General features: G+C 39.6%; 1 protein-coding gene across 2 annotated transcripts in view; it reads right to left on the reverse strand.

Annotated features, from left to right (window-relative positions):
- PARN (poly(A)-specific ribonuclease) overlaps window positions 1-22,940 on the reverse strand; it is a 137,649-nt gene extending 114,709 nt beyond the window's left edge. Inside the window, exons 1-16 of one of the 2 annotated variants that reach the window (XM_063428841.1) lie at window positions 22,859-22,940; window positions 21,338-21,415; window positions 16,558-16,637; window positions 15,697-15,764; window positions 15,527-15,608; window positions 14,213-14,273; window positions 13,955-14,120; window positions 11,700-11,765; window positions 11,459-11,497; window positions 10,587-10,629; window positions 8,271-8,348; window positions 7,629-7,685; window positions 6,077-6,154; window positions 4,114-4,157; window positions 3,158-3,200; window positions 699-774 (exon numbers count right to left, since the gene is read on the reverse strand). In XM_063428841.1, the coding sequence (XP_063284911.1) occupies window positions 699-774; window positions 3,158-3,200; window positions 4,114-4,157; window positions 6,077-6,154; window positions 7,629-7,685; window positions 8,271-8,348; window positions 10,587-10,629; window positions 11,459-11,497; window positions 11,700-11,765; window positions 13,955-14,120; window positions 14,213-14,273; window positions 15,527-15,608; window positions 15,697-15,764; window positions 16,558-16,637; window positions 21,338-21,415; window positions 22,859-22,877 (1,078 nt within the window). In that variant the 5' untranslated portion in view covers window positions 22,878-22,940. Of the gene's footprint in view, window positions 1-698; window positions 775-3,157; window positions 3,201-4,113; window positions 4,158-6,076; window positions 6,155-7,628; window positions 7,686-8,270; window positions 8,352-10,586; window positions 10,630-11,458; window positions 11,498-11,699; window positions 11,766-13,954; window positions 14,121-14,212; window positions 14,274-15,526; window positions 15,609-15,696; window positions 15,765-16,557; window positions 16,638-21,337; window positions 21,416-22,858 lie in introns of both variants that reach the window. The other variant, XM_063428840.1, reaches the window with a different exon arrangement.
- Between the last annotated feature and the right edge of the window lie 3,251 nt (window positions 22,941-26,191).

Genomic DNA, 26,191 nt, shown 5'->3' on the forward strand with positions numbered 1-26,191 from the left:
CATACCTCACTCCTTATTGTATCAATATACAGTGCAGATTAAGGTGATATTACATTAATTTACAGGAATTAACAGTGTAACTCAGATTAAACAGTTTGAGAAATATTTCTTCCCTAGTAGTGGTGGTGGGGGGAGGGGGGGAGGGGGGAATTAATTAACTAAAAGGGGGGGGGGATTAAATGTTAGCAAATTCAGTTTACATGCTCAGCAAGTTATATTACCCAAACATTTCAGCTACAAAACAGAGGGGAAAAAAACAAAAAACAATCAAAACATACTTGGATGAGGAGTGCAGTCGAGGCAAGTTTAAAACATGCTGCCACTGGCACCTGAATGTGCCTCAGAGGCAGGTTTGATTTCAAGGCCCTCATGTGTGGCCATTTCGTTTAAAAAGCAAAATAATTTTGTCATATGACAATGTAAATGGGGAAAAATAAAAACTCGAGCTAAACGTGAGGTTGTTTTTTTTTTTTGGTGTTTGTTTTATACGGTTCCCCTTTAAACTACTTTAGGATTTGGATTAGCATTACATCTAGAGCATTCTATATCCAGAGACAAGGGCTTCTAATACATAAATATCCTTAATGCTTTTCAGAAAACTCAGAGCTAAGTTATTGAAAATGCAGTTTATTCAATGCAAGGTAATTGCATATTTTAATAGACAGTTGACAGAAACCAATTGCTTTTTGAATTCTTACCAACTTTAGGGGGTTTGAAAGGAGCCTCTTTTAATCTTTTTTCCAGTTCAGCAAGGGATGTGTTATAAATAATTTCCTAAGAACACAGGAGACATAATTAATGCCAGATGCAGATTACGCAATTTTACAGTGCATGAAAGACAACTATTGCCACCATGTGGTATTACAAGGAATGAGAAAGTACAATAACTCACAATGTTTATGCCTCCGTACAGACACATACATCTCTTTACAAGATCAGCATTCATAACTTATTTACAGAAAGGAGCAGTTATGTTCACAACAGATAGTCCCTTACCATCATGAGACAAAAGTTGCTGTGTTCACCAACAACTTGACTTTTCTACGGACGACGTCCTCTTGGCACTGCTTACCTCTCCTCCCACAACGTCAGGGAGGAGGCATGGCCACCTCTGAAATATTCCAATCTGATGCTCCTTAAAGGAGTATATACAGATACTGTGGGAGAACTGACTTCCATGTGGAAGTAGATGCAAACCTTGCCACTTCAGGGTATCCGTGTGTTACTTTTACATTCTAAAGTTTGAGAGCATTCATACGCTAGTTTCACGAACAATATTGCATTATACCGTTTGTGAAATGAATGAACAGCCGAACAGGAGACCACACAAGGGAGTCGTGTGTCTCCAGTTAACGAACTGGCAACATTCTAACCGCAGAACATTATTGGTTTGTGTGTGGCCGCCGTTTGTATTACCGAACACGTGGAGGCGGCCATCTTTGCTTACGAACGCCCAGCGGTGTTTGGTCGTCGAGTGCCTGGAACTAAAAACGGCTACCCGACCTCGCAAACATCGCTACACTTCCATGTCATTCATATGCTTAACCCCATTCGTGCAAACAGAACAGCGTTCGACAGATTAAAACTCGTGAACTCGCATATTCCACTAGCCCCATTTCACTGTATAATGTCAATGTGTGTTCGTATGAACCCTTCATTCAAAGGGCTTGTCTATTCTAATGAATGGATCTGAGCGGTATTTTGCCAGATGGTGCGCTCAGATCCCAGCTATTCAATGAAGGGTCTTTCGGACAAATCAGAGTAAATTTGTATAAGTTATAGAATTCGGTGTTAAATGGTATATTTTGCTGTACGGAGAGATAATGCAATTAACAGTATATTCTCGCGCAATTATCTCTCCAGTACAGTAATGCATGATGGGAAATAGCATTGCAGGTTAAGTTTTCCACAGAGTCCACCAGTTGAAAGCCCCTGCAATGCCAGTATGGAAACCCCTTGCATGGGGACTTTTATATAAACGGTGACATTGGAATAAAAGCGCAGTTGACTCCCAAACTATGTGTCGTCTAGTTCTTGGGAAAAAGGGATTGTATTTAAGCTACCTGTACTTTGTATACTGAATCCTGACTACCAGCGGAGATACCGTGGATTACACTACTACTCCGCTACAGAGTCAAACTATATGACATCTTACAGTGGAATAACACCATAACTACTAAACAGGCTGTAGCCAATGCCTAGACTGTCCTTATAATCCATTAACCGTAGTACTTTTTTCTTTCATAAAATAAAATTTAAGTGCAAAGGATTATAGACTATAGATATCGTGCGGAAGCAAAGTGATCGTCACAATTTTGAAGAAGTGCTGAACCAACATGGGACTTTGCATGATGCAGTGAAGGGACGAGTCGGGAAGGCTAGCGATACGTCATTTCCAATACACAAACTCCAGTATCAAAAGAATGAACACATTCCTGCCTTTAGATCTAAGTATGTGTCTACCTTTCTCCTTTAAATAGGAGAACACAGGAGAAGTAATGCACTGATTGAAAAAGTAATGTACCGATTGAAAAACCAGGTGAAACGGTCTCAGAGGAAGGATTTGATCATATAGATTTTTAATGGTTTTCATTTAACCTAAATAAATCCATTTGATGATTCCTTCCCAATACTGCGTTCCAAGTTTGGAAAAGAGGGCAGTCACCCAACATTTGACACCATACCTACAAAAACTAAGCCAGTCATTTATGGGCTCCTAGCCAAGGTGAGCATACATATTTATACATATATAAAAACTATAAATAAGTTTCATTAAAGGAAGAGAAGTGAAAGTTTGATAACCACTTTCCTTTAACCAAAACATGCAAAGCAGAAAACTAGATCGTGACTAGTCAATCCTTATTGCATTGCAACTCATTTCTAAGGACTACTTGGCTGAATACCACCAAGCCAGAGAGGCACAAGATTCTTGATAGGTTCCTGTTGTAGTACAGTGTTTCCAAACTTCAAATGCAATGGATTAAGTCTCAATCTTTAGTAGAAAGTTTTCATACACAAGCAAGTCACCAAAATCCTTTCACCGTGAATGGGCTTTTTGGTATGGAGCACAATCCTACTCATTGTGTAAAACTATTAATAAAGAATATTAACATTTTGAATATCAGGCAAGATAAGAATAGATCAGTCACAATACTACCTTAAATGGATTTGTAGTGGCCATAAGTTTCGTATCCAATACCCTGAAAAGTTTAATTAAAAAAGGCAATGGTCACAAACACAAAAATGAATACCAAATGAAATCAAACTTTGAATCTAAAATGAACCACATTTTCATAGTCAACGTTTACAGGGTTGCTCACATTACATTCTTGACATATGTCACTCTATTGAATTTCACATTTAAAGGAACACTATAGGGTCAGCAACACAAACATGTATTTCTGACCCTATTGTGTTAAAACCACCATCTACCCCCCTGGCTGCTCTAAATATAGTAAAGACTTACTTTTATTCAAGTCTGCAGCTGCTGCCTCTGCCCCCGTCTGCTGACTTCAGCAGAAGTAGTGGTATGAGCCAATCAAAATGCTTCCCCATAGGATTGGCTGAGACTGTGAAGCAGGCAGACCAAGGGCAGAGTCAGCACAAGTCAAGAGACAGATGAATTAACTCAATGCAGCTGTATAAGGAAAGGTCAGTGTCTGCATGCAGAGGGTGGAGACACTAAATGGCAGCGTGGCTTACTCTGCAGAACTGCCCAAGAAAGCACCTCTAGTAGCCATCAGAGTTGCCGCCAGTGGAGGTACCCCTATGCTGTAATTAAACACTGCATTTTTTCTGAAAAGACAGGGTTTACTGCAAAAAGTCTGAAGGGAATGATTCTACTCATTAGAACAAATACAATAAGCTGTAGTTGTTCTGGTGACTATAGTGCCCCTTTAAGGCCAAGTAGCTCAACTAAAAATAGATTACCTGGACAATTTGTAGTTAGGGCTTACATTTTAAACTCCCTTTGAATTCCCAAAAATTCTGACTTCAGTGAAAAACACTGTTAGAATAAAACATGTTTTGCACTTCAAAAGTATCTGGCTTTTATAAGTTTAATTGTTGCATTTGCTTTTATTCTCTGATTTTGACTTTTAATCATTGTCCTACCTCGGAAAGACACAAGTGGTTACTTCCTTAAACTCATTCAATTCCTAAACGGGAATAAGAAAAGAAAAAAAAATAAATAAATAATAATATAACAGAATACTTAGCAGCATGTCAAAAAGCATTAAGTAACAGTCTTCTAAAAATAGATATCTCCAAATGTATTGTACTGCTTAATTATGTAGTTAAACACCCTTTATAAAACATATGTTTTATTTAGAGCCAGTTGCACATTGCCACAACCCAAAAATAAACTGAGAACAAGCAATTGCAACACATATTCCAATCTGTAAGTGTTAAGGCCATACTTTATTTGATACAGCCCAGCCCCAATATAGAAATAAGCACAGACACTTGCGAAAATTAACAAGTTTAAAAACAACTGCAATAATGAAAAGGGTCATAAAATAGACCCACAAATTTGTGGTACAAGTTCTCCCACAGAAGTCTGGAGTGAACAGTTTACCAAAAAGGTATATTTTAAGTATTTCCAAATAAAAAGAAAACTAAATAGGGACCAATGTTGGCATTAAACAGCAGAGCAAATGGTATCCTGTGATGCCAGGCTTAAGTCATAAGTTACTAGAGAGGTATGAAGGTTACTTGCCACTGTGAACTGCAATGTAACCTCTGGGAATGAATAGGGCAGCAACCTGCGCAGCTTGAAAGCCACCTAATGACTGTCATATCATTTGGTTATTACTAGCATATGGGTGCCTGTGGACTCAAACTGTAGTTTTTGGCCGTAGTAATGGTTACCTGATTTTCTAGAGCTAAAAAGAGTCAGAGTGTGGCTGCCCTGATTCACAGAATGCACAGCAACTTGACCAAGAGGGAGTGATTACCATACGTTTTACTGCTGGACCACCAGGGTTTTTTTTGTTTTTTTTTTGATTACCCAGACCGGACCACCATAGCCCTCCTCTCCAAAAAGCTATGAAGGGCAGGGCCAAAACAACACCAGCATTAAACAGCCAACACATGCATAATACACAAAGCCAGCATGCAACATCAAACACATACATTGTGAGGGCGAGACACTCAGGGTTATTCATTAAACTTTGAATTTTCAAAAAATGGAAAAACTGAGGCATAAGTAGGCAGATTTGGAGAATTTTCATGAAAATACAGAGTTTAGAAAATAACCCTAGCAAAGTCCAGGGCTGTAGGCAGGTGCCTTAAATAGAAATTAGTTTGTGTGTCAGGACAGTAGGTTGGGCTATGGCTTTATTTCCTTGGGTAAGTAGATTTGTTGTTTCTATATCCCTGAAAGAGTTTTGTTAGTTTGCAATATCCTGGACTTTCCCTGATCGTTCAGGATTTGAGGGGTCTATATACCCAGTTCTTGTGATTAGTGTAGTTTATATATTTGTCTCAACTATAAAAATACACTATTTATTTGAATTTAACATCTGATCACATGTTCTACAAATAATTTTTTTTCTTTTTTCTTTTTAAGTGCTAAACTAGGGGGGGGAACCTCGAATTATGTACATATATACACACACAAAGTTTGTGGATAGTCGGTTTACTTCTAATTAGACATGCCTTTAAAAACAGTGTGCAGCAAACATATCTTTGCAAAGTGTCGCATTGTAAAACATGATGTAAAGGTAAATGGTTGTGGATTAGGAAATAAAGCATTTTGTATGGACCCTTGGGGAGTGAGAAAGGCATGCACAATATCTATTTTAACGCAGACAGTAGCGTCATCCGCATACCATGAGAGCAGTTTCTAAAAGCAGAATATGATTTAATTTCAATCTAATGGTCAATGTATAGTTTGACTTTAGTTCACTGTAAAATGGGACAATTTTATTTTTATGACCGGTATACAGTAAAGTTAACATGATTAACAAAAACAAACAAAAAAAATAACCCAACAGGAAGCACTGAAACTATGCCATAAAGAGGCAAGTACACAAATGTTGGCAAAAAGGACATAAGGATTAAAACAGTTTCTTACATCAGGCAACAGGCAGAAAAACTGGTGTATAGTGTGCATGATATCCAACAGCATGTTGTGCCCAACCACAAGTTTACCCTGTGTGTAAACAAAAAACAACAATTAGTCTTCAGTGAAAAAATTCAAAATAAAGCCCAAATGATAATTTATCTTTTGATTTAAACTAGACTATTACCTTGCCCTATCTCCTCAACACATACAATTATCTTAAACACAAGTCAATACATAGGAAATACTTACCACCTTCTGATCTGAAGTGGTCATGGTGCTAGGAATCTTTATATGCAGTGTTTTGGTATGAATCCCTGAATATATAGAGATATTTAATTTTGCGGCCAGAGGCATAATTTCACTTCGGGAAGAGAGGGGAGTATAAGAAAGACAAGGGCAACACTGTGCTTCTCTATATTCTTGTTGAACTTCTGATTACTAGAAGAGAGGTGAATTGAACAGACTACCAGCTCCTGTCTGGCAGTGTTACATTGATCAATCTCAGATATATAGTGTTGAAAACGAATAATTATACTTCTATTTTTCTTCTTCAACTCTACATTTTTTTTTGTAAAGAGTGTACCTCTTCTCCAAGCATTCATTAAGACTGCTACATGGGACTCTGTACAAATACCAGTTCTTTCCTCTTCTACCTCTTCACCAGGCTATATAGGTGCAGGAACACACCAACTCCGTTCTTTCCAGAGAGCAATTTTTGTTCAAAAAATGCCCAGGACAGATAATAAAAAAACTGTAGATATTGCTTACAGCAGTGCAGTCACAATAACTGCAATCTTTTTTTTTATAGATTTGTAACTATACTTTGTCTATTCTGTTTTGGCGCAACCTTATCTCCTCTTTTGTTTAGTTTTTACTTACTTGTTGGGCTTAGAGGGAGCCCTACCATTTTAGGTGTCCTGCCTGATTTACATATATTCTACATTTTGTGTTTGGTCTTTAAGAAGTGATCGTTTTCGGTTTAGTTCCAGAAAAGGGATGAGTTGTGCAACTTTGGAACCTACTGGTAACTTCCAGTTGCTTGTTATGTGTAAGAAGGTGGATACCTGGATGATGTCCCAACTGCTTTAGCCATATCTCTATTGGGGGGGTAGGGCTAGTGACAGTCAGGGACCCTTATTCAATATATAAGCCCATAAGATGGTTTAAAATTTGGGGCCATAACAAATCCAAGGAGATTCAGTTTTAATATTGTGTCGCTTTCACTAACTGACCAGTGAGATGCAAATGCGAAAGTACCACGTGCACATTAGACCTCCCCATAGGAAAGCATTGAATCAATGCTTACCTAGAAGTAAAAATCAGATACCAGACCAAATGTCCGTTACAATGCAGTTAGTGCCTCCAGTGGCTGTCTTGGAGACAGCCAATAGAGGCAGACGTAGAGCTTCAATGTAAATATTGCAGTTTCTCTGGACCTGCAATGTTTAACATTGCAGCACAAAGTGCAAAAGGGACCCTTTAAGTGCAACAACTAATGCTGCGTGTTTGGACTAACCAAGTAAGATTTTTAGAACTTGTAATATGTTATATCTTCACTTACTGAGGTAGAGATTGCATGTATAATACGTGAAAATCCAACTGCATCATTAAGCTCTTCCTGCAACAGAAATAATGTTCGATTTAAACATGAAAAAAAAAAGCATCAAGCAAATTTTACACATTGATATTCTTTTTTAAAACAGGGTACTGCAAGTGTAATAACTACAAATAAATGCATTAAAAAAAAGTTGATTCTGTTTCCAGTACATAGGCTAGCAGCAGACAGATCATCCTAAACTCAGAAAAGGCATGACCTATCTGCAATTACATACTACATATTAACTCCTGATGTGCATTTGTTTTTAGGAAACAGTACCAGTTCTAGTCACAGTTCAGGCTGGATGAGTTAAACTGCTCAATAAACTGATAGCTGTACCAGCTGATATGATTTTATTCAAAGCCTTGTTCAGAGATATGATAAGGTTGGGCCTTTCATAGCATGTGTCCAAAAAAAAAAAGTCTCCCTTTAAACTCACAGTACAGTGGAATAAAGCAGTTAAGAATGCTCTTATAATATAAAACCAATAATTAGTGTCTACAGCACTTGCTGCCCATCGAAGAATGACATTTAAAATGAAAAAAAGTTTGAAAACCTTTGCTACAGAATTTTTAAAGGCTGGACATTTAAGCTAGAATTTGATACCTGTTCTTTTGCTTGTTTGTCCTGCTCCATTTTCTTACGTTCTTCGTCATCAACTTTACGGATCACAATGTACCGCTCCTTCTGAAAAATAAGCAATTAGCAGATGAACATTCCAGGCTATCAAAAGGTTTCAGAAGCCTAGCTAAAATAAAATTAAAAAAATAGGCATTAGATTAAGCTAAAATTGAAAAATAATAGCTGGACACTTTTTCCAACTAATATTTAATTGCCCTTTGTAATCCTAATTTAAAGGAACACTCCAACACCATAATCACTACTAGGTGATCACAATTAAAGAGTTTGCATCACAAACCATTTCAGTTCTGGCACAGCCAAGAAAACACACTGCATAAGAGGAGTCAGTAAAGTCAGTAACATTGTTTAGTGTCAATGCTTCCACATACAATAGGTTGCTTCCTGATCATTGATTTTCTATTCTCCATTAAGGGGAAGCACCATGACCAATTCAGTGATTTGAAGTGGTCATTGTGCCTGCTGTCTGTATGTGCAGATTTTAGCATCATGTATGCCTGTTTTGCAACTCCACCTTCCAATTACCAGGTAACAGCAACAGTGTACTCCTAGCATAACTACTGTGGGCTGTAGTGGTTTAAGATATTTCATGGAGGTTTTGGGGAAATCTCCATGTTGACTTACCATTCCAGAGACTAAACACCAAAACATGGAAAGATAATAGGGTTACTTTAAGCGTTATTTTGGGGAGCATATTTTACTATGAAAAATTCCCATTGGGCGCTATTCATTTGCCCTCCCCTACATTTTACAGTAAACCCTTTCAGTGCGGCCTTCCACACCTCCATTAGATGTCAGCCAGAGCATTGCACAGTCCAATCAGTGGCTTTACATGGATAGATAAGCCATTGACTGGCCGGTTTCAAAACGCTTCTCTTGGCAGGCTCTGCCTGAAAGAGAAATGCATAAAAAAAAAAGTCTGTCGCTAACATGCAGTACGCACGAACGACGTATGTATTTTATGCACAGCATTGAAATTTGGCAGTAAAGTCATGTGTGCTGGGAGTGTAACTAGCTCCTAGCACAAACGTGCAGATTAATCTGTATGTGCAGCATTTTAAGCAGAAATGCTGTACATACAGATCAAAATCCAACATCCATGACCACTTCAAATCACTGGTCATGGTGGATTGAGTAATCTATAACAAAGTGGTTTTAAAGCACAAACAATGCAATTGCAGTCTCACAATACTCTGCTATTTAAGAGTTAAATAACTATTTATGCGACCCTAGCTACACCGCCTTTGGCGGTCAATCACGAAACCTCAAACACTTCCAGAAAAGCCATCTAACCTATAGAGCCAGCAGAGTGTTTATGTTAGAAGTGGCAGAAGCTGGAAGAGGCCATCTCCTAGCTCAGAGTTGTGAAGCTGTAAATGCCCATTAGAAGCACTGCTCTCTGCCAGCAGCCTCCTGTGTAAAATATCGATCTTACATAAAAGACTGAAGAAAAGCATGACAACATTATTGTAAGCGTTTGATAAAAGTACGAAAGATACGGTAATGTAATGCTATATTTTTATCAATATCTATTTTCACGCGTTTTATAGATTCCTAGTTTGTGCTAACTTAGGTGAGAAGTGCAGTGGAAATTTAGGGAATGATCCTGGGTAACTTCTAATTAGGTCTCCATTTTCACAATCTTTTTGTAAGTTTTTAACATAAAAAAGAAGATATTTTTAGTTGCTACTTGGCTCCAGTAATTTGCAGAGGTCATTCAGTTCCGGTTTTCTGAATTAACTTGTAAGCAAACCACTGCTTCAGCAAGCAGCCAAGTAGAAGTGTATTTCAAGCAGGATTCTGCTGCTAATTACAACTATTCGTTTAGACAAACAATACTACCCATATGGCTCAAGTTTACTTATACTAAGCGGTCATTAAGTAGCAGCAACTTTGTGCAAATACACACACCCCTCTCTATCTCCAGTTATTTCCTAAACTTAATGTAATATGTGTAGAACCGCACTCACTCCATCACTGAGCCAGGGTGCTTCTGTACTGCAACCAAACACCAGATTCCCAAGTAGTAACAAAGATGAAAAGAGGTTCAGGCACTCCTTGGTTCAAGAAAAGCACTTTATTTGGAACCACAACAGCAACGTTTCGACCCTAAGGTCTTTGTCAAGCAAACAGCAGTCTTTAGTAGGAGTGTACTACATTTCATCTGGTTTTAATCAACTTGTATTACCCCACAGTGCCTCCTCTTTTTTCTTCTGTATCCCATAACACAAATGCCATAATAAAAGCAAGATTTACAAAAAAAAAAATTTTAAAAAAAATTACCTTATCGGTTTCCAGAGTCTCAACATGGATACCTCTTGGATATCTTAAAAAAAAAATAAAAAATAAAAAAAAAATTATAAATAGATGGATATTATATTTCATGTTGCTCATTGTCAAGTATACATACTCGAGAATTAAATAAAGGGCAAAATGTCCTTCAGGATTAATAATTTTACAGCAGCCCATAACCAAGGTTTAAGGTATGCTCTGAATACACTTTTCACTGGAATGGTGGTCAAGGTTTGTTGGATATAATGCAAATTAAATTAATTTAAGATTAAAACTATTTTAGGTTACTAACTTCCCTAACAAGTGGAAAAATAAATAAACCTATAATACATGTACAGAGATCACTTGTAGTAGTTCAATTGTAACAGACATAACAGTCACAGTGCTAACGGACACTTTTTTTTTTTAAATTAAAATTACAAAAGGTCATACTTTGCAACACGTTTTAGAGCCTTTTAAAAATTGCATAGCCCTGCTGTCTTGCAGACCTACACCAATTTTACAGTAGAGCACGCACAGTCTTTTATAACTGCCAGATTATTTTGGTGTGTCATGTATAGTGGTACGTTTGGAGAAAAATAAATCCATAAATCATGCAGAATCAAAGAGTCGCAGAAAGGATCTGATTACAAATCGAAGAAACAAAGAGGAAAAAACCAAAAACAAACCAAACACATACTTAACATAAAGAGCCCGTTTATAGGAAAACAAACATTAACAATAAACAAAGTGCTACTTTAAAGTGTTTAGTTCTTTCCCCTCCCCCCCCCCCCCCCCCCCCCATTTTTAAAAGATATACAAGTCCCATTCAAAAGCATATTTTACACAATGATGCGATTTGTGAAATGTGTATTTAAACTTACTTCCAGTTTAGTGTCTGGTAGATAAGCTTCCGCTGATATCTAAAATGGGGATTGAAGAATTGTTAAGGATTAGTAAAAAATAAAAAAATAAACATAGTACAGAATCAGGTCAAAAACACAAACACGCAAAAAAATATGCACAACTGTACCACATATGTTCCTGAAACGTTCTTGTTCTTTAACCCTAATGTGTTACCAACTGATAGAATTGGAAAACAAAATGAAAAATGAAAATACTAACCCAGTGCAAGGCTCTAAATCTAAGCTTTTTCTTTCTTCATCTTTTAAAAAATCGTCCACACGTTCACTGGAAAGGTAAAAAGAATACAGTACAAATAAATGATTGCTTCAGAATTTTGGACACTGAAACATAAGAGAAGAGATATAGAAAAGTTACTAGTGTATTTCTACTGACACTCAAATCAATGGACGGTGTTTTTTTTTTTTTTTTTTTTTTTTTTTAAAATAACTTTTTAAACAAAAGCATAGGCCATGATCCAAAAAGGATGACGGACCAGACACCAGCCAAAGACTGCAGTTTTAACCTTGTGGGTCTCATCAGCATGGTGCTCTAGTCTGAAAGTTGAAATCTCTTTTAGAGCATATAGTAAAGTACCTAAGGGTTTGTGCTTAAAATAGCACCTGTTGCTAAGGCTAGCTGCAGTATAAACATGATGCCTGTTTGTGCTTATTCGCATGTCAAGACTGGGAAAGTTGTGGAACCAGAATTTCTCAAGTTTCTGTGCCAGAGGAGGACTTTTTAAAGCCCAACTTGAGATAAGCAGGTGATTCATAACAAAGTTTTTTTTTTAATTGCACTTTGGGAAATTTTACCATGTTTAGTCTGACAACATTTTCTATTACATACACATATAGATCAATGTTGGTACACAAGAAAGGGAAGGTGCACACAATACCAGTAAGGTGAAAACCAGCTCTGACACTTAAGTGAAGGAACCCCTTAACCTTCACAACACAAGTAAAACATGCAAGTAAAACAGAAATAAGTGGAGCTTAAGGTTTACCTTAATAAACAGTAATATGATAACGGTGGACAAGGTAAAATTGCAATGATTTGGGAAATATTTCCTCCTGGGACTCTTTGCAGGTTAAGGTTAAATAGGGCCCTTGAATGAGGCACCTGTGACAGGGAGGGGTGCAAAGCTTTGCACCCCTCCCTGTCACAGGTGCCTCATTCAAGGGCCCTATTTAACCTTAACCTGCAAAGAGTCCCAGGAGGAAATATTTCCCAAATCATTGCAATTTTACCTTGTCCACCGTTATCATATTACTGTTTATTAAGGTAAACCTTAAGCTCCACTTATTTCTGTTTTACTTACATATAGATCAATAACAGATTGTTTTTCATAGTATATCTATGTAATTTGTGAATTTATAGATCCTCACTGACAGCATAAACATATTTTCCAAAGCCAATGCACATAAACAAAAGTTTTCAACAATAGGACATGTCAAAGATACACAAACATTAAAGTCACTTATAATACAAAATGTGACATACAGGATCAATGTGAAAGTGGCCCTAATGTAAAGCTTGCAGTCTAAAAATTGGTTTAAAATATACATATATTAAACTGCCTGTCCCTGGTTTGATTTTAAACAAGTGTTGATTCCAAGATGAAATGGATGCAAGAACCAAGAAAAAGGGCACGTATATGGTGGGAAACTTCCAATAGCTCCACTAAGCCAACAATGCAGGACTTAAAATAACACTATAGTCACCTAAATTACTTTAGCTCAATAAAGTAGTTTTAGTGTATAGATCATTCCCTTGCAATTTCACGGCTCAATTCACTGTCATTTAGGAGTTAAATCACTTTGTTTCTGTTTATGCAGCCCTAGCCACACCTCCCCTGGCTATGATTGACAGAGCATGCATGAAAAAAACAACTGGTTTCACTTTCAAACATATGTAATTTACCTTAAATAATTGTATCTCAATCTCTAAATTGAACTTTAATCACATACAGGAGGCTCTTGCAAGGTCTAGCAAGCTACTAACATAGCAGGGGATAAGACAATCTAAATTAAACAGAACTTGCAATAAAGAAAGCCTTAATAGGGCTCTCTTTACAGGAAGTGTTTATGGAAGGCTGTGCAAGTCACATGCAGGGAGGTGTGACTAGGGTTCATAAACAAAGGGATTTAACTCCTAAATGGCAGAAGATTGAGCAGTGAGGCTGCAGGGGCATGTTCTATACACCAAAACTGCTTCATTAAGCGAAAGTTGTTCAGGGTACTATAGTGTCCCTTTAACTTAGAAAAGCTAATGGAAGCTCCTACTTAGGAACTTCTGTCTGTTGGCTGATAGTGGAGGTGGAACACAGAACATGGAGGGCCCCAGGTAAGATATCAAACCATTTGAAAAGCTCATGCCTCATTATAGGCTATTCCTGAAACGTGCAAACAGCTTATAAATGCAGTTAACATTTAAAGTTTTTTTTTTTATGGAAACAAATGCAAAGAGGAACTTACACATTTTTGTCAATAAAATCCTTCTGCTCCTCTGGGATGTTAATGGGTGTCTTTGGAGCATTTGGAGAGATATAGGATAGTGAACCTGCGCCATTCGACTGGGATCGCTTCTCTTCATACTGCTCTCGTAGCTGTCTTTCCTCCTCTTGATTTAAATATGAAATTCCTCATATAAAAAAATAAAAAGTATAAAAGACAAGTCTAAACTGCACAAAATAATCCCCATCTTTATATATAGGTTTCTAAAGGCCAACTTACCATTACGAAAAACTTTATTAAAATCAAAACCTTGGTTAGCCAGAAAGTCTATACTTGAGCTCTGTGAGAAAGCGTAAAAAAAATAAAAAAAAATACAATAATACAAAAGTAAACATTTCACAGTGCTATTAACAGCAATTGTAACATAAGCACATTGACACATTTAGGATTCTATGCCAAGGATTGTATTCTTGAAACCCAAACTGCCCACAGAAAAGGGTAGACCCCAAAATGCGTTTACCATTACTTTGGCACTTCTGACTTTATCACGAATATCAATTTGTAGTGACTTTGCATTCCCTAAATACAGGCACACAGCATTACAGCGATGTTGTGAAATTTGTAAGCATGAAGTATTTTACAGCACAAAATGAGAATTTGTTAAAAGAGCTACCATACTTGCACATAATATTTGCCAAATATTTCTAAAGTAATATGGCTCAGAAGAAGCACTTTTCAGATTAAGCCTGGAATTTTTCTGGTGCACCTGTCAATCTCATAATGGGCAGTTAATCATCATCACTGTTAAACAACTTCTTTAAAGAAGACATTTTTCTAAATATTAGGATGTTTTATACAGGGTTTTGAATCTCCCTACATACGACCCAATTACCTCAAGTTTCTGTAGCAACATGTATTGCAGAAGAATGTAAGTTTAGCAGTAATACCGTGTGTATTCAAAGACATTTGCATGTTTTTACCGGGTTTTCCCCAAGAAAGGGTAGGAATATGGATGTGCGTTTTCCCCAAGAGAGGGTAGGAATATGGGTGTGCGTTTTCCCCAAGAGAGGGTAGGAATATGGGTGTGCGTTTGACCAGTGTCAACAGCTAGGGCAGGTTTAGACATCAATGAACTGAAGTAAACATTGTCTTTGAAGTAAGTCCGGGACACTAAAAGCTGTAGCAACACTTACAAGCCCCTCTTATCAGGGAGGCAAATACATCATTCCCTACACATTGACTATATGCTAATATAGAGATTACAGTGATCCTTTAAAAATGTGTTTTGTATAAAGATTTCCTAAAATGGGAAGATCTCCAACATGGAAGCCAATGTTCTTAAGCAGAACAAAGAAATGGCAATGTTACAGTCTGTCATATGATCTACTAAAGTAAAGCAGCTCTGTTTTCATAAACAAGACAAAATACTGATTATCTGATTATTTTGGGTTGTGTGTAAGCAATAGAGTAGAAATACATTACCGGTACTTATTCTCGTGTCAATGGAACGCGTCGGTTATGCAAAGACTAAAATATTTAACACTATACAGTTTTCACATAAAGTGGCTTAAAATGTAATAAAACATGAAATACCTGACAAACAAACTTCTTATCTGGGGAATTTCTGTTAAATGGCTTGGGAAAAATATAAAAATTAAACGATTTCATCAAATATCTGCAAAACAAAAGAGGAAAATATACTATTAAGGTATGATCACTTGGCAATAATTACAATTTAAACACCACACAAAAACATTACATACTTGGCTTCTGTGTTATCGTAGCTAAACGTGCATAGGCCAAACTGAAAGAGTAAAAAGTCCATTGAATGCTGCAAGAAAAACAAATTTAAAAATAAGTCGTGAACAGGTATTTGTCAGGTACAATACAAGGCTTAACATAGTTTGAATGACTCTGGGGAAAAAAAAAAAAAATAATAATATCTTAATTTTCTAAAAGATCCAAACGATGAACTATACATTTTATCTAGAACTAAAAATCAGATTTACAGAAATTATTTCAGGTAGCAAGATATAATTACCATGCACTTCTGAGAAACACCAGCTTTTTTAATAAAAATGTGCCAATTACAAAGAAATATCTGGCTTGAATCACAAGTTAGATCTTGGTGATTGCTTCATCTCAGAAATGTAAGCATACATCATCAGGACACACATGGTTTGTTAATGGAATTAAAAGTATTTGCTTGTTAGCTAGTGTAAATGCAGGTTAAGAGGACTGAAAGCAACATAACCACTGTAGTGGAAATGCTGCTAGGAGTGCCTTGGCAATTCCCCCCACCACCCATGTAAGTAGCCAATTTGATTAAGAAGGGTTTGACCTCGTACCTGGGGTTTCCTGATGGCTGCTGCATGCCTCTTCTATTCTACTATGGAGCTAGAAACTCTGGCTGAAAGTGACAGCTAATTGTCTGAGCTACGCCCTGCAGTTTAGCAGAGTTCCCAGCTCTCAGAGGCAAAACCTGGTGGACCCCAGGTAAGAAGTCAAACTGTTCTTTGACAACTTACAATTGGGGCGGGGGGCAGGGCACCATAACCACTACATCATTATGTAGTAAGTATGATGCCAAATAATGTGTAATATATATTTAGATACAAACCTACCTTTTTCAACTTTTGATATCTTTCTTCTGGTGTGTCTAAACCATTTGTTAAAGTGCTAACAGATGGACCATCACTGATTCCTAAAAGAAAGCACAATACATTCTCAGTGAAATTTGTTTGGGATTTAAAAATAAAAAGGAATTACTAGATGGCACACAGCACAATCAGATTCATTTTTGTGGTTCTTTGTTGAGCTCATTTGCATATGCCTACCCAGAATCCCTTGCAGCAGTGAGAGCACTGTTAAAGTGAGATTTCTGCAGGAAAAGCAAGTCTTCTGGCTTGACTGGTGTGTGTGTGTGTGTGTGTGTGTGTGTGTGTGTATGTGTATTTGTGTTTAGCAATGTATTAACTAGATATAGATATATATTAATATCAAAATACAGTTAGAATAAAATTACATCTATACAATTTTTTTTATGTTTATAATATATTATATATACACAGGCGTGTGTAAATTTACACAAAGCTTAGTATGACATTTTTAAGATTGATATAGATATATATATATATATATATATATACACATACACCAATCTCTATATCAATCTTAAAAATGTCATACTAAGCTTTGTGTAAATTTACACACGCCTGTGTATATATAATATATTATAAACAAAAAAAATTGTATAGATGTAATTTTATTCTAACTGTATTTTGTATTCTGTATATATATATATATATATATATATATATATATAGAGAGAGAGAGAGAGAGAGAGATCTCAATCATGTATAGATATAGATATAATGTGTATATACTTATTTTTTATGTAACATTTTTTAATAAATAAAAAAATAAAAAATTTCACCAGCAAGGAAATTGCCTGTCAGTTCAGGCAATCCCCCTGCAGGCAGCACTGTGGCTGCCTATTGCGGCCATGTGACCGCTCTCTCAGACAATAACTTTCCAGACAGTCCCCCCAGACGGAGAGGGACGGCGGCGATTGGGTAAGTAAATAGGAATACCGCGGACGGACTATGTATGCGATCCTGGAGGGGGGTTAATACATAGATTTTTTTTTTATCTTCCCTGAGTACCTAGACCCCTTAAGGCACTCAGGCAGAGCATCGGAAGCCTGCCCGATGGTGTGAAAATTTACTTTGATTCCAAGGTTCAAGCTTATAGGTGTCATATTAAATATCCTATATTAAAATTGGCTAACTTGGACTCAGGAAATGCTTAATGTTTAAAACGACACTTAAGACCATGTATGTCTAGTTCTGGGAGCAGATAGCCCCCACCTGAGCTGTCTCTCCTAAATCAGTCTGTTCTCTCTCTCTTGGAACTTCTCTGTTATATGTACATGACGTTCATCCCTATGTCTTTTCTGTACTCCTTTCACTCCCTTCCTACTACTGTCCTATGAGTATTTGCACGCAAGCACTTACTTTTTAATGTAGAAAAACAACTGACAAAATAAAGGTCAGAGGCTTATTTTGAATACCAATAGGTGTCTGAATTCATGCTCCTCCAAATGCACTTGAAATAATAATTTGGGCTCACTTGAATATACCAAAGATCACATTAAATCTATATCAATGGCTTCAGATGCTCTGCTACATTGCTGGGTGCCACGTGGGGTAGCCCGGAAGTGATCACTCATGGGGAGCGATCACCAGGTGGCCCGGCAATCAAGAGAAGTATTGCAGGATGCCTTGACATCAAGACATTGCTGCAATACCCTTAGAGCATCTGGAAGCGCTCACATTTGCTGCGGACGTACCAGGAATGTCCGAAGTCGTTAACGACCGTTATTTTGTCGGATGTACCTGGTACGTCAGCAGTCACGAAGGGGTTAAAGGTAAGCTATATGCACCCAGACTACTTCAACTCATTGAAGGGGTTTTGTGTGCCCTGTCCCCTTAATCCTGCAATCTAAAACATTGCAGTTTCAGAGAAACAGCCACTAGAGGCGCTTCCTGCAGTTTCAGTGAGTTTGACTTGTGAAACAAAGCTGGACGCCCTTAAAGGACCACTCTAGTGCCAGGAAAGCATACTCGTTTTCCTGGCACTAGAGTGCCCTGAGGGTGCCCCCACCCTCAGGGACCCCCTCCCGCCCGGCTCTGGAAAGGGGTAAAAACGTACCTTTTTCCAGCGCTGGGCGGGGAGCTCTCCTCCTCCTCTCCGCCTCCGTTCCTCCCCGTCGGCTGAATGCGCACGCGCGGCAAGAGCTGCGCGCGCATTAAGCCGGTCACATAGGAAAGCATTCTTAATGCTTTCCTATGGACGCTTGCGTGCTCTCACTGATTTTCACAGTGAGAATCACGCAAGCGCCTCTAGCGGCTGTCAGTGAGACAGCCACTAGAGGAAATAGGGGAAGGCTTAACTAATTGATAAACATAGCAGTTTCTCTGAAACTGCTATGTTTATAAAACAATTAGTTAACCCTAGCTGGACCTGGCACCCAGACCACTTCATTAAGCTGAAGTGGTCTGGGTGCCTAGAGTGGTCCTTTAAGTTTTGCATGAGAACGTCCAACATTTTCAAATCCCCCACAGGAAAACAGATTTCCAATGGGGAAGGCATAATGCACAAAGTGCTTGCGTATTAGGTTCCCCCCCCCCCGCGCCGACGTCCAACGGGGTGGAGACAGAGTTCAAAGGGTTAATAACCCTTTATTTGGCGTTGGGGGTAAGAAGAACACAGCTTTGCATTCCTTACAGTGTTCCTTTAAGATTTAGTAGTTGAAAATGATTTTGATAAATTGTAGGAAGTACAATACACTGACAAATGGCTTCTCTTTTTAAGCACTTTATGCATGAACGAAGGTCTAGGATGAAGCAACGTTGTCCTGTTGACAAATCACAAATTCAGGAGAGGCCAAATTTAAGATGAAACGTGTGTGGATGCTAAGACTCCCACCACTCTCACTCCGCATATTATATCAGAAGGCAAATAATACCTGAAGAAATTGTGCCATTCCGACTACACTAAAACGGGATGCCGGGCACTGCAAGGACTTTCTCAAATCCGGATTAGAGGCTGTATCGATCGATACAGTGAAATGCAAAAGAGAGACCAGTCAATTTATGCACTGTGAAAATTTTTGTGTTTTTAAACTCAATACATTGAATTGTTAATTTTTAGTAAAACACTCAGTCTAAATTTTTTTGTTTTTTTTTTTATCTATACTTCCTTTACATGTTCAATAGAACCTGTGAGGAATTGAACAGCTGCTCTATGAAGACAAGAATTAAAGGAATAAATCTGTTTCATCATCAAAGACTTCCCTAATGAATTGTGCTATCTAGGCACATATAGTTATATTTAGTAACAAGTGTCATTTTGTGCATTGTGTGTATCATCTGTATCTTGGAAATGTTATACACTTTGTATAAGTTACTTCCATACACTTTCTTTATGAACAATGCCATCCAGGCACATACGTTAATCACTTTTGTGTATAAAGTGTACCATCTCGGGCTGGGAAATGTATGTACTCTGTACGTTTTGCTTCGATCAGTGTGGCTTGGTAGTTATAATATATTTTTAATCATAAGTTATAGTTACTTGCATAACATTTTTTACAGTCATACTGTTTTAACCCATTAAAGTTGAACAGATGAAGAGACAAGCCTTTTTGGAAACCTTATGTTGCAGCGATTTCTTAAGGTGCATAGACCCCAGAGATTCTAGGTTAATTCCCAAAGCAGATAAAAATCCTGAATCTATGCGTGCGTTCCAAAAAGCACAGGCTTGCCGCCTGTTCAACAATTACGTGCCTCCCAGGACCAGAAAGAACTGACGTATGACATGCTAATTTCAATTATTTTTTGCTAGGAGACTACCCGTCATTAGTATTTAGTTAATCGTTTAATGTATTGCCACAATCTGACCGTATCCACAGTTTTCCAGTACAGTGGGACCTTGGTTTACAAACGCCTCGGTTAACAATTTTCAGTTTACAAATGAAGATACATTGAAAATAACGCCTCGGTTTACAAATATTTTTCACAATACAAAGCAAGTTTCCCCAGGATGCAATGCACCTGGAAGGTTTATAGCCCCGCCCCCTGCATGCTGGAGCCTGTGGGTAACACGTGGCATTGAGTGTGGAGGTGTTGGAGCGGATTTTGCACCGAGTTATGGAGCCATTCTGGAAATTGTTTGCAGTTGTTTGGGGACTTTTTGGTGCATTTCTCCAGCTGTGGAAAGGTAGGGAGCTGAGCTTCGTCGTTTGCATGTATTTTATTGTGTGTTCTGCATTGTGGGTTGGTTTCCATGCCAGCTCATTTTGACTTTTTTTCTGACCTCCAGAACGGATTAATTGGTTTTCAATTAATTCCTATGGGAAACCGTGTTTCGGTTTACAAGTGTTTCGCAATAAGAAACGTCCCGGAGAACGCATTAAATTCGTAAGCCAAAGTTTCTCTTAGACAGAAAATAATTTTGGAACAAACCTCTACTACAAGTAGTCCCTACTTTGTGTTATGGTTGAAAGAGAAATAGATCAGAAAAAAATAAAAAGATTGTGAAAAAGGACGAGTATAGGAAACAATAGGAGAAAGGTAAGCTTGAGGAATTAACGCCACTTTAAATCGCTTTGTTTAAGCAGCACTAACCACACCTCTCCTGGCAAACACACTATTATAGGAACATGCAAGTAAGCTTGCACCACTTTTTTTCCAGGCATGCAAAAATGTAATGATATTCACAAGAATAGTAACAGACTCATCAACTAGCTAATCAAATCGTACAAATAAAAGTTAGGTTTTTTTGGGGGGTTTTTTTTTAAGTAGTCAGAATAAGAAGGTAGTAGATTTGACCAACACAAACCTGAAAATTCTCCATCAATAGCCAAGAAGTCTGCCTCTTCAATCGCTTGATAAACTTTTGGCAACTGGTCTTTAAAATCTTAAAAATAGAGATTATATATCATGGAAAGAAATCTTAATGCAGAATAGTAATAATACTTTTAAAAAGCTTCAGTTTGAAAGACAAACAGTTAAACACACACACACACGCACAGTTGCAGTCAAAGAAACCCTCAGCAAAACCCTGAGAAACCCTCAATGAGTAAGTCAACTGGTCTGATTTGCTGTCATTTTTGTCTAAAGGGAACAGACTATTTCTGATATGCTCAGCAGGAAAGGCCATTTGGTGCCCTCTTGAACACTCAGTAAGATACGTAACAATATAAAAGCATGTATATACATGTAAGTGGTCAAGGTGCTTGAAATATTACTTTAACCTTCATTGTCTACGGCTAAATCAACCTAATTAAATATTGATCACAAAACACGGCTTCCACTGCAATTTTAAAAGGGAAATCTGGCTAGTGAAAAAGCAGGTGAATTCCAAGGATTCTTTTGAAACAAATGAGCAACAAGATAACCTCTATCCTCATCCCAAGCAGGAATGTGAGCTGAGCATCAGTATATCCATATCACACCACCCATCAAATTGGAGATTTACTATAAGACTGATCTATTTGTTGGGTCCCAATAATGGGCCAGGAGTCCCCCACTCAACGTGAGAGCCCACCAACTCAGAGAAGGGTAGCAATACTGACTTGGGAGGATAAAAAGTATAAAACTAAAAGATAGGTTAAAATAAATAAATTATACACCACTGACATTTGCAATGCTCAATTATTTTAAAGACAAATGTATTTGCAAAATCCACACAGCACATGCGCAAAATAAATAAATGGAATGCAGATTGTTGAGTCTACCCTGTCACTTGTTGTAAATAGCCGCGTGTGATCAGCATTAGCCCACATGGCAGTGTACACAGTGTATGTGATCAGTATTAGCCCACATGGCAGTGTACACACTGTGTGTGACCAGCATTAGCCCACATGGCAGTGTACACAGTGTAAATAGCGGTGTGTGTGACCAGCATTAGCCCACATGGCAGTGTACACAGTGTAAATAGCTGTGTGTGACCAGCATTAGCCCACATGGCAGTATACACAGTGTAAATAGCTGTGTGTGTGACCAGCATTAGCCCACATGGCAGTGTACACAGTGTATGTGATCAGCATTAGCCTACATGGCAGTGTACACAGTGTGAGGGGCTGGCTTACATTGATAACAGATACATAAATAGAACACAGTGAATGATAATTACTGAGCCTGCGAATTAATACAAGTGACAAACCCTGGCTCAGTAATTAGCATAGCACACAATGCAGCAAGGAGCCCAGATACAGACACATTAATAACATGTCAGCGTGCTCCCTCCACATTACAGGACACAGGCTAATTATTCTGCTAACATGCATGCTCAGTGACTCCCATAACATGCAGTATGTGACATATCGATATATATATAGAATGACAGATGGCCACTCACTGCTCCTGGTGATTTCCATTATTGCAAACCTTACACCAGCAGTGCCTGCCAAGATGCCTGAACCCGGTGGCCCTTTAACTCCTCCCCGGGGTATCACTTCCGGTTCTCAGGTCCTCAGTCCGACTCCAGACAGCTCAGAATCCCCCACCCGCTGAGCAGGGCGTGGCTACGACGTGACAACCAATCCGTGTCTCGCATTTCCAGGGAGGCGTGGCTAACCTTGCTGTCGGCATCGGCTCCGACGTTTTTGCAGTCGCATGTCTAAAGGTTGCTTATACGCTTTAGTTATTTGTGCATTGTTTCCACATTGCGACTAATAAAGTTTCAAAGTTCAGTTTTTCCGGGTGCTTTAAGAAGAAAGAAAAAAAACATGCAAAATCGAAAGAGAACATTTTGCAAACTTGAATGAGTGTAACAGTAGAAGCAATTGTTATATAAAATAAATTGTATCTGACTGGTCCATGTGTTTTAACGTATTTAATTCATATCGGATGATATTCATTATGAGCCATTCCAACCATTTACTGTAGTTTATAGACAATATTATACACGGGGAATAATAGTAGAATTGGATACAGACCTCTTTAAAGTCATGTAACTTTTTTTTAGCATGCTTAACCCCTTAAGGACCAAACTTCTGGAATAAAAGGGAATCGTGTCCTTAAGGGGTTAAAATTACTCTGATTTTTATTTTTTGTAAATAATGCTTATTCTTAGTTATACATAAGCAAACGTAGGGATTAAGTTTCCTCGTGAATAACCCTCAAAAGTATATCGCCCAAGGCTCCCTGATTAGGAGAGACAGTCCCTAGTATGGTCACAATAGTGAAATGTAGCGAAATAGCTAGCTGAGGCTAGTACACAGTCCTCTTTTACTGTAGGGGAGCGTGGTGAGTCAAGAAAAAATATGGGTAAAAAATAGTGTCTATTCTGTAATCTGCTGGCCTCATAGCTGTTTGGAGAGGCTTACTTGAGGGCATGTCTCCCCCCCCCCCCCCCATATCAGTATTTAGGGCCCCCACCCGCCACTCAGGGGTGGGGCCCGGGGGGAGTAAAATAGGTCCCTCCCCCTTATTTTACTTTAGGGCCCCCCACCCAGGGCCGGTGCAAGGATTTTTGCCGCCCTAGGCAAAAATTTTTTGCCGCCCCCCCATATGTCCAGCCCATCACAATGCCCCGCCCATATGCTCTGCCATATGGGCCAACGCCAGTCTTCACAAAGTGTCTTATCTGAAAAGACAGTGTGTTTACATTAGAAAGCCTACAGGCACAGGCTATAGACACCAGAACCACTACATTATGCTGTAGTGCTTCTGGTGACTATAGTATCCATTTAATGTGAGGTAAATTAGAGATTAGTGCCACTAATAATATATTGGATTGCCTACTTACCACCAGATGAGGACAAGAGGCTGATGATGGGCTCAGTCTGGCTCCACAGGTCTGGTGTAGAAGAGGCTCTCTAGAGACTGTTTTTAACAGTGCTCACAACAATTAACGAACAGGAAGCAGCTCCATTTTTTAGGGCCCCTTACACAGCTCAAGGTCTGGGCCCCCAGGGGGCATACGCCTACAATGCCCACCCATAAATCCACCTACATGGCCCATCCGTGAGTTGGGGATGTTTTATGTGTGCAATTTGTGTAAGGGATGTAGTGTGTTTATAGGGGATGTAGTGTGTTTTTGCTTGTAAGGAATGCATTGTATGTTTCTGGGTGTGTGTGTGTGTGTGTGTGTGTGTAAGGGGTGCAAGGTTTGTTTCTGTGTATGTAATTGAATGCAGTGTGTGTCTGTAAGGGGTGCATTAATTATGTAAGAGAACGTAAGGGATGAATTGTGTGTTTCGGGTGTGTCTGTGTGTGAGTAGGAATGCATTGTTTGTTTCTGTGTGTGTGGGGGGGATGCATTGTGTATGTGTGTAGTGTAAAAGAGAGGGTTTGTGGGGTAGGATAGGGTCCTTATCCCCCCCTCCCTCCTATAGTGCTCCTTATCCCCCCTCCCATAGTGCTCCTTATCCCCCCCTCCCATAGTGCTCCTTATCCCCCTCCTCCCATAGTGCTCCTTATCCCCCCCCCCATAGTGGTCCTTATCCCAACCATCCCTCCCCTAGTGGTCCTTATAACCCCCCATCCCTCCCCTAGTGGTCCTTATACCCCCCCTCCCCTAGTGGTCCTTATACCCCCTCCCTCCCTTAGTGGTCCTTATACCCTCCCCCAGTGGTCCTTATACCCCCCTCCCCTAGTGGTCCTTATACCCCCCTCCCTTAGTGGTCCTTATACCCCCCCCCCTCCCTTAGTGGTCCTTATACCCCCCCCTCCCTTAGTGGTCCTTATACCCCCCTCCCTTAGTGGTCCTTATACCCCCCCTCCCTTAGTGGTCCTTATACCCTCCCCCCCCTCCCTTAGTGGTCCTTATACCCCCACCCCCTCCCTTAGTGGTCCTTATACCCCCCCCCTCCCTTAGTGGTCCTTATACACCCCCCCCCCTCCCTTAGTGGTCCTTATACCCTCCCCCCCCTCCCTTAGTGGTCCTTAAACCCTCCCTCCCTCCCTTAGTGGTCCTTAACACCCCCCCCCTTAGTAGTCCTTAACACCCCCCCCCCCCTTAGTGGTCCTTACCCTCCCCTCCTGCCCATGTAGCGTGGCCGGGCGGCGCGGAACGCGGGACAGGAACCATTGTTTCCTGTACCCGGCCGCCGGCGGAATGACAGGAAATGCTCACTGAGTGAGCACTTCCTGTCATTCCGCCGGCGGCCGGGTACAGGAAACAAAGGTTCCTGTCCCCGTTCCGCGCTGCCCGGCCACGCTACATGGAGACCGGCAGGAGGGAGCGCTCTGCGCTTCCCTCTTGCCGGTCACTCAAACCCGGCCGCCCTCACACAGCAGTGCTGCGCTGCCTGGGGCTTGCTAAAGCGCTCAGGCGGCGCAGCATGAGGAGGCGCACCGGGGACAGGGATCCGGCGCCCCCTAGTAAGTTGCGCCCTAGGCGGCTGCCTAGGTCGCCTTACAGGTGGCGCCGGCCCTGCCCCCACCCGTCACTCAGGAGTGGGGGCTGGGCGGGAGGACAATAGGCTTCCCCCATATTGGTATTTAGGGCCCACATCCGCTGCGCAGGGGTGGGGGCCGGGGGGTCAATAGGTCCCCCCTTCAGTTTTAAAGCCCCCACTCGCACAGCACGGGTGGGGGCTCGGGAGGGGGGACACAGGTTGTTTTTTATTTTACAGTGAGCAGCCACAGCAAGGTTTTCCTCTTGTGTCTAGTTGGCCATGACATGTCCTTAAATATTTTCAGGGTTTCATATTCTTCTGCGCCATTTTTACTTCTTATAGCTTTC

This window comes from Pelobates fuscus, chromosome 8 (genome assembly GCF_036172605.1).
Source record: "Pelobates fuscus isolate aPelFus1 chromosome 8, aPelFus1.pri, whole genome shotgun sequence".
NCBI classification, from domain to species: domain Eukaryota; kingdom Metazoa; phylum Chordata; class Amphibia; order Anura; family Pelobatidae; genus Pelobates; species Pelobates fuscus.